Below are 15,612 nucleotides of genomic sequence, written 5' to 3'. Positions count from 1 at the left end.
GACACCTATGAGCTAACTCCAACAGGAAGTTTGCAATATGTATTTCAAAATAAAATTTCTAAAACTAACTCGTATCACACCGTTTGTTATATTGACATTTAAATAGCACCAAAAGATAGAGTGAACCCTTTTCAAAAAAGTGATCTTGCACTTTTTTTATAACTGTCTTAATTTTTTTTTTTTTTTTTTTTTTTTTTTTTATAAGCCCTGAAAGTTGCGAAGTCTGAAACTGAAAATTTAGTTTGGACTGATTTAAAGGGGTTATATCAGTGTTTTTCAACCTTGGGGTTGGGACCCCACGTTGCCTAGTATTCAAATAGGGTGGCATGACATTTCTAGTAATTGATAAAAAATAAATAAATAAACACAACAAACGTACCAATAAAAAATATATGGTGAGTTGAGAGACAATCACAATCCGTAAAAGACATGACAAACTGAGTCTGAAACTGCAGCACTGTGGTACTGTTTATCTTTCAAATGTTCATTGTGGTCAGTTTCAGATGCTGCAGCTCTTTCATAATTCATAGTTTGAGTTCTTGTTTTTTCAGTATTAATTGTCAGCCTTGTAAATCCAAGCTGGACTGACTGCACATATCCTGACCAAGGAAAATCAAATTCTCCCTTTGTGCAGTAATCTACACCTGACTTTTCTGCCTCTGTCCATAATAATATACATTATATAAACTAAATGTCGTCTAAAATTAACGTTTATTTGCAACATAGTATAGCAAACTATGATCAAAACAAATTAATTTTAGCAAAAAAAAAAAAAGTCTCCATTTTGAATGTCTGGGATCACCAGAAATTTGTGATGTTAAAAAAGGGTCATGAGCCAAAAAAGGTTGGGAACCACTGATCTAGATGATGCTACCTTGGCTTACTTTGTCTTGTCCATTCATCAATCAGCATATACAACAATTTATTAAGGATATACAACCATTAAACCATAAAAGACAAAAGAGAGCCTTATTGTAAATTTGAAAACATGTCAAAATTTATTAGTAAATTTAACTAACATTAACCCTTTCATGCATACTGGTCACTACAGTGGACAGTTCTTCTCCAGCTGTTCTCTTGTATATTCATGGGTTTTGTTGGTTTAGTTCCATATCAGCCATAGTGGACGCTCATGCACCATCCCATACACTGACATTCAGACCATTACTGTAACTTTGCTGTTCTTGATAAACCTGATCTGCAGTAACATGTTTGAGTGGAAACCACTAGTTTTTTGTAGAGACAAAGGGTTTTTTTTGCATGTTATCTCCATGAAATGAGTAATAACTAGCATTAGAATATGTTAAAATGCGAGAAAAATTCAGATTAGCAGCATTAAAAATGTTTTTATTTCATTGTTTTCATATCACTTTCTTACGCAAGAGGATTAGGGCCACTTGAAAATCAAAAAGGTGTAATTTTTAAAATTCTTATTCTGAGAAAAAAGTCAGAATTCTGACTTTAAACGCTGAATTTGGACTTTTTTTTTTTCCTTTTCCAGAATTCTGACTTTAATCTCAGAATTCTGCCTTTTTTTTCCAGAATTCTGACTTTAATCTCAGAATTTTGACTTTTTTTTTTTTTTTTTTTTTTTTCAGAATTCTGACTTTAAACTCAGAATTCTGTGGGTTTTTTTTTGTTTTTTTTTCCCCAGAATTCTGATTTTAATTTTAGAATTCTGACTTTTTTTCTCATAATAATAATGAGAAATACATATTGGTCCTTACTTTATTGTATTTTTTTTTCCAGTGGCCCTAATTCTCCTCTGTACTTTCTGATATTGAGTTTTAAACACACGTTTCTTTACTTCAAAAATTAAATGCATGGACATTTTTGTAACTCCATGAAAAAAAACAAAATCAATCACATTGTTTTTTTCATGCCTAAGGGGGAATAAAAACACTCAAGAAAAAATCTTGCCTAAGGTTGTCATAAATCATGCATGAAAGGGTTAAAATAAACAAAGACACAGCTTTAGTTTGTGTTAATCTGATATGTTGGACGTAGTGACTGCTGCCATATACAGTTGCGGGAAAAAATTACTAGACCATCAAAAGTCATCAAAAACAATGGTTATGCAATCAAGTACTAACTCCTGTGTGTGTGTGTGACTAAAACAGACAGAAAAGAAAACACGGAATGCCCAAAAACACTGTTTTTGTCAGTACAATGCCATAGATATTGATGTAAGAACTGAAGTGATTTTGGTGATTATCAAGAAAACATGGAAAATGCCTAGATATCAGCTCTGAAATTAAACTACTATGAGCTATTTTTGTTGTTATCATTATATTTGTCCAAACAAATGTACCTTTAGTTGTGCCAGGCATTAAAATGAACAGGAAACTGAAGAAAAAAAGGGGTGGTCTGATAATTTTTTCTACGACTGTACATCGTATACGTTGAAGTATATGAAACAGAGCTTTGTGGGTTTGGCTGATTGTACGTGAAGCCAAATTAAAAGCCATGTTCTTGACATTTTGCTAAAAGAATAATGAATGACTCTATCCTTGACCTTTTCTAAGTGGCAGTTTTTACCTTCAGCACCATGGCTTTTAACCTTTACAAAGTCTAGACAGCTGCTAAATCACTGTATGTTTGTTAAGGTGGTATGCTCCTGTTCAGACTCAGGGTGTATGTTCAATGTAAGCACACATTCAGTGGAACACCAGCGCCTGCAGAGGAAACACCGCTGACCTCATTAAACCCTCCATGTTTGTGTTCATCTGCTTAGACGTCCGTGATAATGGTGGGTTGTATTTTTACAGGTCACTAGTTTCCTTGTCCGTGGGTCGTTTGCAGCTTTATGTGATGAAAGATTCATGGAGCTGCCTCTCCAGAAACGTACGAGGATGAGCAAAGTCCACTCCGGTGTTTATAGGTTGGACTGTCTTTAAACAACGTGCAGTACATACGACTCCCTCTTTCCTCCTTGTTTAGTTTAAGCTATTTCTGTTTTTAATGTGTCGTATAATGTGTCGTTTAACTACTTTTTACAACAAGGACAACATTGGAATATAAATCAGCATGTGATCCTGCTGCTGTCCGACCTTTAAAGCTACAGTCTGGCCCAGATATATTTAAACCTTTTCTTCTATCTAACTGACAGGGACGGACTGGGACTGACAAAAGGCCCTGGACTTTTTCCAAAATTTAGGCCCACAGCCCATACATGATTATGCATTTAAATAACCATCTGCCAGCGTCACTATCAACAATTATTTGTGTTAATTCATTTATATATTTACAAAACACTAGTACAGTTCAAGGTTATAATAGTTTTGGATTTTTCATTATAGTTTAGTTTTATTTAGTTTTGACTTTTTTTTTTTTCTCTAATTCAGTTAGTTTTAATTAGTTTTTAGAGCAGGTTTGCTAGTTTTTATTAGTTTTCGTTGTTTTCTAAATGCTTAGTTTTAGTTTAGTTTTAATTTTTTTATATCTTCTATCTTCTTCACTGTCGTATTCAAATAAATCCCAGACAGGACTCTGCTGCTTTCTTCCAACTTTAGTCTCCATGTTTCCAGGTAGATTGAGGACCAGAAGACGACTGTAAACTACAAGTGACCACAAGTGACGGACCATTAAATATCATATGGTGCCAGCAGCTAAAATTGCTTGAGGGAAATAAATCGATTTCATATCAATCCGACATTGACAAAGATGAAAACGAAGGGAATTTTATCCATAATTTCTATATATTTTAGTTTGTTTTGTAAGCACACAACACACTTTCAGTTACTTGTCGTTTTTTTCTTTTAATTATAGCTTTTATTTATTTCAGTTAACGAAAATGTTTTACAATTCTAGTTTTCGTCAGTTTTCGTACAGTTAATATAAGATTATGAAGGCTTTCAAAATAAAACAGTGAATAACTAGAAGCACTCAGAGAGCGCAGACCTCCACCAAGGCAGATCGGTGCCCCCCCCCGATCACCACCAAAATGTAATCATTTGTTCCTTGTGCCAGTATCAGCATTTCCTGAAATTTTCATCCAAATCCGTCCATAACTTTTTGAGTTATCTTGCACACGGACAAACAGACAGACAGACAGTCAGACCAACGCTAGCAAAAACATAACCTCCTTGGCGGAGGTAATGATGGAGCTGCAACGATCTTCAACTTGAATTAACAAATGATTTTAAACAATATATATCAGGGATGTCAAACTGATTTCTTCCAGGGGCTGTATTCAGCTCAATTGGATCTGAAGTGGGCTGGACCAGTAAAGTAACAGCATCATAACCTATAAATAATGACAACTTTTTTTCTTTATTTTAGTGCAATAAAAAACATTAAATTATGAAAATATTTACATTTACAGACTATCCCTTAACAAAAAACATGTGAATAACCTGACAAAACTGAAATCTGTCAGAAACAAAAGTGCAGTTTTAACAATATTATGCCTCAACTTATCATTTATACATGTGCATTACACACTATGTTACACAAACATTTGGTAACAGGCAGGATATTGAAAAATAAGAACAATTTCTCATTCAGTTTCTCATTTGCTCAGGCCATTGTTCTTCTTGGTAGATCTTTGAGGTTCAACTGGACTAGTTTTGCTTCAAAAGAGCAAAACTAGTCCAGTTGAACCTAGAAAAATTAAGCTGTCACTGTTTATAGGTTATTAAGCTATTATTTTATTTGGTCTGTATGTGGAACCTGAACTAAAAAAAGTTTGACACCCTTGATTATTAATATCTTCAGTGTAATTTTTGCACTTTGCAAATTCATCCCACGGGCCAGATTAGACCGTTTGGAGGGCCAGTTTTGGCCCCTGGGCTGCATGTTTGAGACCCCTGATAAATATAGATATCTTTAACCACTGTGTACAGCCAGTTGACTGTATATACAGGGGTTGGACAAAATAATGGAAACACCTTCACCTCAAGATGATAATGCCCCAATCCATACAGCTAGAATTGTTAAAGAATGGCATGGGGAACATTCTAATGAAGCTCAGCATCTCGTATGGCCGGCACAGTCCCCAGACCTCAACATTATTGAGCATTTATGGTCAGTTTTAGAGATTCAAGTAAGACGTCGATTTCCACCGCCATCATCTCTAAAAGAGTTGGAGGGTATTCTAACTGAAGAATGGCTTAAAATTCCTTTGGAAACAATTCACAAGTTGTATGAATCAATACCTCGGAGAATTGAGGCTGTAATTGCCGCAAAAGGCGGACCTACACCATATTAAATTATATTTTGTTGATGTTTTAAGGTGTTTCCATTATTTTGTCCAAGCCCTGTAGTTGTGCTCATAAGTTTACATACCATAACTGAATGTGCATGGGACGGTCTTGGATGTTCCAACATGACAGTGACCCAAAACACAAGGCCAAGTCCACCTGTCATTGGCTACAGCAGAAAAAAGTGAAGGTGAAGGAGTGTCCATCTCAGTCTGCTGACCTCAGTATCATTGAACCACTGTGGGGAGGTCTCAAACATGCAGTTCATGCAAGAAAACCCCAAATCTTAAAGGAACTGAAGGTGTTTTGCCAAAAAGAATGGGCAGCTTTACCATCTGAGAAAATAAAGAGCCTCATCCACTACTAGCACAAAAGACTTCAGCTGTCATTGATGTTAAAGGGGCCAATACAGAGGAGTAAGAACTAGGGTATGGAAACTTTAGATCTGGGTCATTTGGGTAGTTTCTGTTGTCAGTATGATTTAAAAAGAGCAAACACATTTGTTTGATAATAAATGTCTTCATCCAACCACTATACACAAGTTAAAGAAAAGTTTTTGTATTATCATTCATACTCTCTGAAAAATGGCCAAAGAATCATAAATTCTACTAGGGTATGTAAACTTATGAGCACAACTGTAACATGTATTTGATTCTTTAGAACTACCTTCAAATATAACCTATTCAATATGTCTTCAATATACCATACCCTTTTAAGGGGTCATATTTTGCTAAACTCACTTTTATTAGTCGTTGGTACATTTATTTGTGTATTTGGACCCTAATAGTTCCAAAAGTTTGAATTTGAACCCTCCAGGTGCTGCAAAGCTATCTTTATCGAGTGGATTTCTACAACCCGTTTCAATTCTTTCCTAATTTGTTACGTCTATAACTAGTTACATCACGACATTTGCACATATAAGGTCAAGACTTCCGATGAACTTTTCTCCGAGAATGACATAATTGTTTGTCAGCAGCAGCGGTTGTAGTCCATACTGAAAATATGTCCAAACTTTGAGCGGATTACCTAAAATGTTCAGTTGTTGGTTGAACGGAACAGAGCAGCACAGGGTGGGGTGGGGTCATTTGCATTTAAAGGGCCAGCGCTCAAAACTATCTGTCTGGTGTCATTTCTCAGAAATACGGTTGCAGATGGACCTGTGGAGTTGAATTAATGAAGAATTCAGAACCCAACCATGGCATTTACAATTTATGTAGACCACAGGGAAATGTTTGAAAATGCATAATTCCATTTAGAAAAGCAAAATATCACTCCTTTAATGAAGTTAATCAAATATTAAAACGATGGCTGTGCTTAGGAAGGTACAGCGTGTGTGTGTGTGTGCATGTGTGTGTGCGTGTGTGTGTGTGTTCATGTGTGTGTGTGCATGTGTGCATGTGTGTGTGCGTGTGTGTTCATGTGTGTGTGTGTGCGTGTGTGTGTGTGTGAGAGAGAGAGAGAGCAAGAGAGAGACCCACAAGTAATTTTTCAGGATGTCCCCTTATCTACCATATCCAATGGTGTAGTGGTTCCTGGAGAAGTGGGAAGTGGGTATACTCTCAATTTGTGCTTTTTTAAATTTAAGACAGCCCAGAAAAATGCTCCGTTTTAGAAACAGTGACATGTCAGACTACTCTATTTAGTTTACCCAAAAATCCATCAGTAGTATTTGCTCATGATTATAAGATTATCATGACTTGATCAGGAGCAGTTTGTAGGTTTTACTGGTCACACAAACAGCTGCATGAATGTAAATGTATTCAACATGACAACATCGTTTCTCTTCTAAATGTGCAGTCATATGACCAGTAGTTTAACAGTGACTCATTCTGAAACCGCCTTAAAACTTACCTCAGAATTATGTATTCCATTAAAATAGGTTCTCTTGATATGTGTCAGTCACTTGAAACACGTTTCTTCAGCCTTTCTCGTTTGCATTTCCAATAATCACGCATCTCTCAATGAGACGTGCAGTGACCTGTCAATCAACTGGGGTGGCACTGGCACCTGAGGTGTCCAATCAGGTTCCAGAGGTGGCCAGCGCTCGTTAGAAATATTTTCCTCAGCATGACCCGCCCTACTCTACCTCTGATTGGTTCATCAATCCTCATGCCTAAAGTTAACCAATCTAATTGGTGAAGGCAGCGAGTACTAGCCAATTAGAGGCAGAGTAGGGCAGGTCATGGCTTCATCATCCTAGGGAAAAAAATGAGCAATTTGACTCAGATACTACTGAATGGTGCGCATCAATCAATCAATCTTTATTTATATAGCACTTTTCATACACTGAGGATGTAGCACAAAATGCTTTACATAGAAGTTTAAAAATCAGTACCACCCAACCACCCACCTACCCACCCACTCACACACACACACACACACACACACACACACACACACACACACACACACACACATACACTTAAAAAGACTGACTGAGCACGAGAGGACCAGAAAGTAAAAGTAAAAGAGGAGGCGCTGTCTCAGGGAGCCATCCACACCAGGAGGCAGCCGCCGACCCCGGCAGCTAGGCGCCAGCAACACAGCGCCACATCCCAACCAGCGGGAGAGGGCCAACTGCCACCCTATCACAGCGGCAGGGACCCCCACCCACCAGAAAGGAGCAGACCCCAGTGAAGGAAGGCGCCACAGCCGCCAGAGGGATTTAGAAGTGGGTATACACAATGCTGACTGAAAAATAAGTGGGTATATCAGATATCAGATATCACCATATCAGAGGTGACACCGGAAAAGAGGTAAATATTTGTGGACTACCCAGAATTGTGGCGCTTTTATTTCCATATTTGTTTGTTGTTCATGGTATTTCACACATTCATTTTGACAGCCCCAAACACGTCAGGTTGGACTGTATTAACTTTGAATGCAGTCATCATCGTCATGGTGAAAACTGGACGTTCTTTACAGAACTCTAATAAACAGGTAGCCGTAGCCTGTACTTCTGTCCTGCTGCTCCTGTAACTTACCAATGCCTCTGCCTGGTCGTCTGAGCTAGCCTGTCCCTGCGCTGCCGGGGGATGTTCTGACTCAGCCTCCTCCTGGCTGTCCTCCACAGTCTTGCTAAATAGCTCAATAATCTTTTGGATGCCTCCACCTGTAATACTTTGGCCCTCTTCTTTTTTGATTTTTCTCACCCACCTTTCTCCTTACGCTTCATATTCAACATTTTCTCACACTCTTCTTTTGGTTTTTCTGTTTCAAGTTTTGCATATTTCCCTCACATAATACCCTAAATAATCGCATTGGTGCCACCTGTTGTTTTGACATTAATATCATTGTTTTTTTCCCCCTGATTCACCACATCAGACATGGACTGCTGTTAAAACTGCTGATCAGATTTTTTTTCTGATTGACCACATCAGACAGCTGTCAGTAGGACGGCCATTCTGGACTTTGACAGAATGTCCTACTGGTCAGTCTGGTCCTGCTAATTGATGTTATTTGTTATACAGAGATAATTGGAGATCTACTCACAGGTCCAGGCCTAGAATCAGACAGTCCACATATCCAGAGTATATGAAAATGGACTTCTGCAGTCCATTATTATTAATAACACTTCTACCATTAAGCTTTAACATATGTGAAATCTGTGCTGCCTTCAATAAATAAGAGGCATAATCAGTTCCACATAGAAATTCAACTATTATGTTTTGGTTTTAGATGTACTAGAAAAGTATTGTGAATATGCTGGAGTACATTTTGTGGTATTAGCGTGTGACATAAACACAGTCTATAAATAGCTAAAAGCCTCTGATTGGAACATTTTCATTGCACACCAGCTGAGAGTTGTTCAACCAACTAATGGTTTCTGAAAACATGACCACTCTACCTGTAACGTGTCTCCATAAACCCATAAGGACCCAAATATCTACTGTCGATCAAAACCATCTACTGATCTACACTGTTTAATACCTGTGGATCCACAAATCCTCTCAACACATGTAAATAATTGGTGTAAAATACAGTTTATCATCTTTTCATGGTCATCAGATATGACCCATTTGGATGTTCAGAAGCTTCATAGTTACCGTGGAAACACCGTCATCTTCTACAACATTGATTCACCAGTAAAACCCATGGAGCTGGATAAATAAAAGTGGATGGAGACACTTGCTTTTACATGCAGTTAATGATATTTTTGATGAAAAAGTCAGTGTTCCTTCAGTTTTCATTTCAGTCTGAGTTTTCATGAGCTTCTAAATTAAGTATAGGAAATTAAGTATAGGAAAATACATGATTTTCAGTGAAATTACAAAATACAGAGGACAATACAATAAGAAATGGTGATAAATCGCTTAAATAGACAGAAACATTCATTTGGGAACTACCACAAAATAAGCACTGGGTCTTTATGGGTTAAAAATGTTTGATATTTGAAGGGACAGGAAACATTTAGTTTTCCAAAAATAGATCAGTTTAGGTAGTCTGCTGCCAATGGAGATATGTGTCATACACCTTCAAAAATAAACATTTACTTTTATCTACAAATAAAACTGCTATATTGGGAGTATTTTTTATAGCGGAAGGATTCCTGAATTCAGACTGTGCATCTCTGCTCACATAAACACTGGAGTTCATCTCCTAAATGTATGCCCATAAATCTGTGCTCCAACCTGACAGACTGAACACTTGAAAGCATTCCTCCTGCTGACCTGGTAGTGGATCTAAACACAGACCTTAAACACAACTGAGAACACAAATAGAAACATTTATTGTCAAAATATTTTAAGGTTGTTTTGGTATTTTTTTGTACATTCACAAGCTTTACATTGAACACACCATCAACAATAAATATCTAGAATACTCCACAACGTCATGTTCGAAGCAGCAGCAGGTTGATTTTCTCTCCTGCACAATCACGAGTGGACTCATTCCTCAGCTCCAATACAGCACAGAGAGCACTTTGAGCACAAAGCAGCATCAGATGTGGCGTTTAGTCAAAATGCCATTAAATATATATATATATATATATTTTTTTTAATAATGACGAAAAACGGGTGAGCTTTCCAAACGAAAGAAACGATTTGAGCGTCGCTGCGACAACAGATCCTTAGTGTGGTGATGAAAGGCAGAAATACAACTGGATGGTTTGACGCACTGCGCGTAATCGTGCGCAATTTACGCACAAGAGTTCAGTTCTTTTGTGCTTCCCACCTTTAAACAGTGATTATGGAAATAAAACCCTGTGATGCAAAGACAAAGAACATCAAATGCGCCACGTGTGTTTGTTACTTAATTTTTTGCAAAGGGCGTCTGTTTGGCACAATCTGAAGGGTGCTTTTCCAACTATGAAGGCGCACGAACACGATCTAGTAGTGTACGCCAGGATAAATCACAGAGTAATTAGAGTCATTGTTTCTGTGGATAATTAATACTAAGTTTCAGACTACCAGCAGACTTCATGGTTACTGCCAGGGTTACTTGTCGGTGTCACACTGCTCTGTTAACACAGACAGACGGCAGTTCTCCGTCTCCACGTTATTCAGCGGGATGACTATCTGTGTGTCATCCGGCTCCGCTCTCACTGTCCCGGAGAACGGCCGAAGGTGGCAGGTGTTGGCCCCGGTGGGAGAGGAAATCCTCCAGAACAGTTCTTTCATCTTCTTCCTGAACTCCCTCCGCATCAGGCAGTAGAGCACCGGGTTCAGGCAGCTGTTGGTGTGCGCCAGGCACACGGTCACCGGGTGGATGTACGTGTGCACCATGTAGTAGGTCTTATCCCAGTTCACCACGTTAAATTTCACCAGTACACCCCAGAATGTAATGGCGTGGTTGGGCATCCAGCAGATGAAGAAGGACAAGACCACAATGGTGACGGACCGGGTCACCCTGGACCTCCGCTTCACCTGGTTGTTGTTCATACTGCGCAGGCGGACGAAGCGCAACAGGAGCAGGTAGCACACAGTGACGATCAGCATGGGGAACACAAAAGCCACCAGGATCTTCTGGAGGTGGTACAGGGCGAGCCACGACTGTCCATCTGGGAAACCCAACAGACACAGCCTTTCACCCGCCACGCTCTTAACAGTGGAGAAGATGGCTGTGGGCAAAGAGGCCACGGTGGCGGAGACCCACAGCCCCGCGATCACCCAGCGCACCGGGCACACGCGTCTCCGGGTCCGGTCTTTGAGGGCAGAGGCCACCGACCAGTACCGAGTGACGCTCATGGCAGTGAGGAAAAACACGCTGGCGTACATGTTCATCACGGTCACGGAGAGGATGATCTTACACATTGCGTTTCCAAAGGGCCAGCTGAAGTCCAGAGCCGTGTCCACAGCCCAGAAGGGCAGGGTCAGCACAAACTGGAAGTCCGTCACGGCCAGGTTAAGGATGAATAAGTTGATACTGGAGCGCTTCTTCCTGCCCCGACGCACTTTCATCAGGAAAAACACCAGTAGGTTTCCGACCAGTCCAGCTGCGCACACCACCGAGTACACGATGGAGATGAGGATGCGCAGAGTGGGAGAGCCGTCCGCAGGCATGTCGATGTCATCCAGGCTGCTGAACCGGTCCTGACCCGCAGACCGGTTCCAGGGGGTAGTTGTGTTGTGGTTCCACAGCTCACCCATCCTCTGTTGAACATAAACAACCCTAGTGTCTCAGAGCGCATCACCTCCTGCGCACCCGGAGAAAAGAGCCCACCAGCGCGTGCAGGTGTGGAGCTTCCCCGCAGCTCATGTTCTCCTCCCCGTGGATTTATCTGCTCTTCTGTTTCCTCAGAACTAAGCGGAGCTACTCTCACCTCCGCCGGTTCCAGGTTTACTGCTGAGCCCCGTGTGCGCGCAGCTCACTTTATGTTCTGCTGGTGCCCGCGGAGGCGCATGACCGACAGGGGACGGAGTGTTATTGCAAGACGAGAATTCACGGGAGGACTGTGTGGACAGACCCACAGCACCCGTGACACTCCAAAACGTCAACCCCTCCATTTCCACATCTGTCTCATTTAACCCTTTCATGCATGAATTATGAGAACATTAATCCAGATTTTTTTTATTCCTCTTTGGGAATTAAAAAAAAAACAATGTTGTTATTATTATTATTATTATTATTATTATTATTATTATTTTTTTTTTTTTTTTTTTTTTTTTTTTTTTTTTTTTTTAAGGAAGCTATTTTTCATGGAGTTGCAAAAATGTCCACTCAGCTGGACACCATGTGTTTAACCCTTTCATGCATGAATTATGAGAACCTTAGTCAATATTTTTCTCTAGAGTTTTTATTCCTCTTTAGACATGAAAAAAACAATGCAAATGATTTTTTTTTTTATTTTTATGAACCTATTTTTCGGAGTTACAAAAATATCCACTCAGCTGGACATCATGCATTTAATTTTTGAAGCAAAGAAACATTTATTTAAACAATTATCATCAGAAAGTGATATACTGTGTGAAAACTATGAAATAAAAACATTTTTAATGCTAAATTGCTAAATCGCTACTGCTTTTTTACATTTTATCATACTCTAATATTAGTTATTACTCATTTCATGGAGATAATATCCTCCTGAGACCCAGGAAATTGACAGTTTTAGCTTTTTTACATTTAAAAAAAGTCTTGATTGGAAACTGCATAATGCAACAGTTTTTTCAGATACATTTTTTAAATGATTTTTATTTATTGATTGATTTTTTTAATGGAATGTCCTTTGCAATGGACAGTATTTTTAAAGTAAAACTGTCAAACTTTTGTCCCCTATAGAGGACAAAATCATTGCTGGGTCTCAGGAGGATATGCACAAAAAAAAAACAAAAAAAAAAGTTTCAGAAAACTGCTAATTACAGTCTAATAACAATTAGCAACTGATTTACACTCAAACATGTTACTGCAGATCAGATTTATCAAGAACAACAAAGTTACAGTATTGGTATGAATGTCAGTGTATGGGATGGTGGACTGTGTTGGCAGATATGGAACTAAAACAACAAAACCCATGAATAAACAATAGAACATCTGGAGAAGAACTGTCCACTGGAGTGACCACTATGCATGAAAGGGTTAAAGGCTGTAAATGTAATTGAACCTGTAAAGTCTAAGCGATTTACTATGAAAATAATAACTGTTTTGCAAATAAGGATCTCAAACGATGACCGAGTTATTTAACATCTAAAAAACATTTTGTATAATTATTATTTAGATTATTATACCAGTGAATTACACAAACTATGAACTGAAAATGATGTAACAGTCTTTGGTTGTTGCAGCCTTTGACTTCTGCTTTATCATCTAAATCAATTTGAGGAAATGTGGGTGTTCCGCCAGCTCTTTTAATCATTTAATTGCAGGACTATGAATAATTCATCAGCTCTATCGCATTTCAAGCAACTAGGTGTATTTTTTCTTTTTATTTATATCTATTTTTTTAATTCCAGACTTTTTGGATTTGCAGCAGAGCATTGCCTACAGTTATTCCATAAAGGTCACAACATAGAGCTCACAGGTAAAAGGGATTTTTCTGTGTTCACACAAGCTGTACTTATTTCTTAAACGTCTGCCAGCTTTACTTTACAGCCTTCAGCATTTAAACATAATCACGAATATGGAGAGATTGGATATATGCCAGTAATTCTAACAAATTCCTAGCACGAAGGGATTTATTGGTGCTGCAAGGGAAAATAATATACCTATATTTTATTTAACCCTTTCATGCATGAATTATGAGAACCTTAGTCAAGATTTTTTTTTACCTTATTGTTTTTATTTCTCTTTAGGCATGAAAAAAACAATGCGATTGAAATTTTTTTTAATGAACATATTTTTCGTGGAGTTACAAAAACCATAAAACAAAGAAACATGTATATCAGAAAGTGATGTACTGTGTGATAACTATAAAATAAAAACATTTTCAATGCAGCTAATCTGATGTGACTAGTTGTTACTCACTTCATGGAGATAATATGCAAAAAAAAAAAAAAAATTGTTTAAGAAAACTGTTTTTCTTATAGTCTAATTCAAGGCTGTCAAACTCATTTTCTTTCAGGAGCCACATTCACCCCAATATGATCTCCAGTGGGCCGGACCAGTAAAATAATAACATAATAACCTAGAAATAATGACAACTCCAAATTTTGTCTTTGTTTTAGTGCAAAAAACCCCCAAAAACATTAAATTATGAAAATACTTAATTTTATAAACTATCCAAACAAAAAAGATGTGAACAACCTGAAAAAAATTAAATTTCTTAAGAAAAATAAGTGTAATTTTAGTCAGTGAAAAGAGTAAAATTACTTCATGGTAAATGTTTACATCTACAATGTTTCCTTAAAAATCTGAATAACGTGAACAACTTGAAATGTCTTAAGAAAAACAAGTGCAATTTTAACAATATTCTGCCTCAGTTTATCGGTTTATCATTTACATGTGCATTACAACTTACATTACAATTACAAATACACAAAACATTTAGTAACAGGTATAATATTGATAAAATTGCATTTACTTTTCTCACGACATTTCACATTGTTCATATTTCTTCAGGCTATTCACATTTTTTGTAAAATGATTATTTGTTAATGTAAACGTTTTCATGTAATTTTACTTTTTTTACTCTAAAACAAAGATAAAATTCACAGTTGTTATTATTTATAGGTTATTATGACAGTATTTTTCTGGTCTGACCCAATTCTAATTGGTTTATATGTGTACGTATGGAACCTGAAATAAAATGATTTTTACACGATTGATTAATATTTTCAGTGTCATTGTTGCATTTCACAAATTCATCCCACGGGCCAGATTAGACCCTTTGGCGGGCCGGATTTGGCCCCAGGGCCGCATGTTTGACACGTCTGGTCTAATTGCAGTTAGCAACTGATTTACATTAAAACATGTTACTGCAGATCAGGTTTATCAAGAACAGCAAAGTTACAGTAATGGTATGAATTGCAGTGTATAGGATGGTGCATAGCGTCTACTGTGTCAGTTAATATGGAACTAAAATAACAAAACCTGTGAATACACAAGAGAACAGCTGTAGAATAACTGTCCACTGTAGTGACCACTATGCATGAAAGAGTTAAAGAAAAAAAAAAAAGTTGGCGAACAATCTGAGAAACTAGGTCAAGGCACGGGGAACACCTATAGAAGCATTCTGTTTTTTGTTGTTTCTTTTGTTGTACAGTGCATGGTCAAGAGGAACTGTGCAGTAAAACATTAACAGTATTAATTCAGGAAACATGGATTGGTTCGGTCACGTAATGAATCCAAACAGAGATGACTCTGCAGCAGCCAGATGGCCAACAGCAGTTATTTTCCCATCATCCTCTGCTCTGATACAGCTGGTTGTTACCAAAAGCCTTCACTGATCCCCTCTGTGGCTTTTCTCCAGGGGACACCGGCCAGTATGAGTTAGTTTTTTGTAACATATCTGGTTTTTACACATGATAGAAACATTGCA

At 38.0% G+C, this 15,612-nt stretch overlaps 1 protein-coding gene across 1 annotated transcript; it reads right to left on the bottom strand.

Annotated features, from left to right (window-relative positions):
* Window positions 1-9,907: 9,907 nt before the first annotated feature.
* On the bottom strand, window positions 9,908-12,030 carry rxfp3.3b (relaxin family peptide receptor 3.3b). The gene has a single exon (XM_030137665.1). The coding sequence runs from the start codon at window positions 11,786-11,788 to the stop codon at window positions 10,637-10,639; it is 1,152 nt and encodes a 383-aa protein (XP_029993525.1). The 5' UTR covers window positions 11,789-12,030; the 3' UTR covers window positions 9,908-10,636.
* Window positions 12,031-15,612: the final 3,582 nt, after the last annotated feature.

This window comes from Sphaeramia orbicularis, chromosome 6, assembly GCF_902148855.1.
Source record: "Sphaeramia orbicularis chromosome 6, fSphaOr1.1, whole genome shotgun sequence".
Classification (NCBI taxonomy): domain Eukaryota; kingdom Metazoa; phylum Chordata; class Actinopteri; order Kurtiformes; family Apogonidae; genus Sphaeramia; species Sphaeramia orbicularis.
The sequence above is the reverse complement of the archived record's forward strand: the minus strand, read 5'-3'. Positions and strand labels throughout refer to the sequence as shown.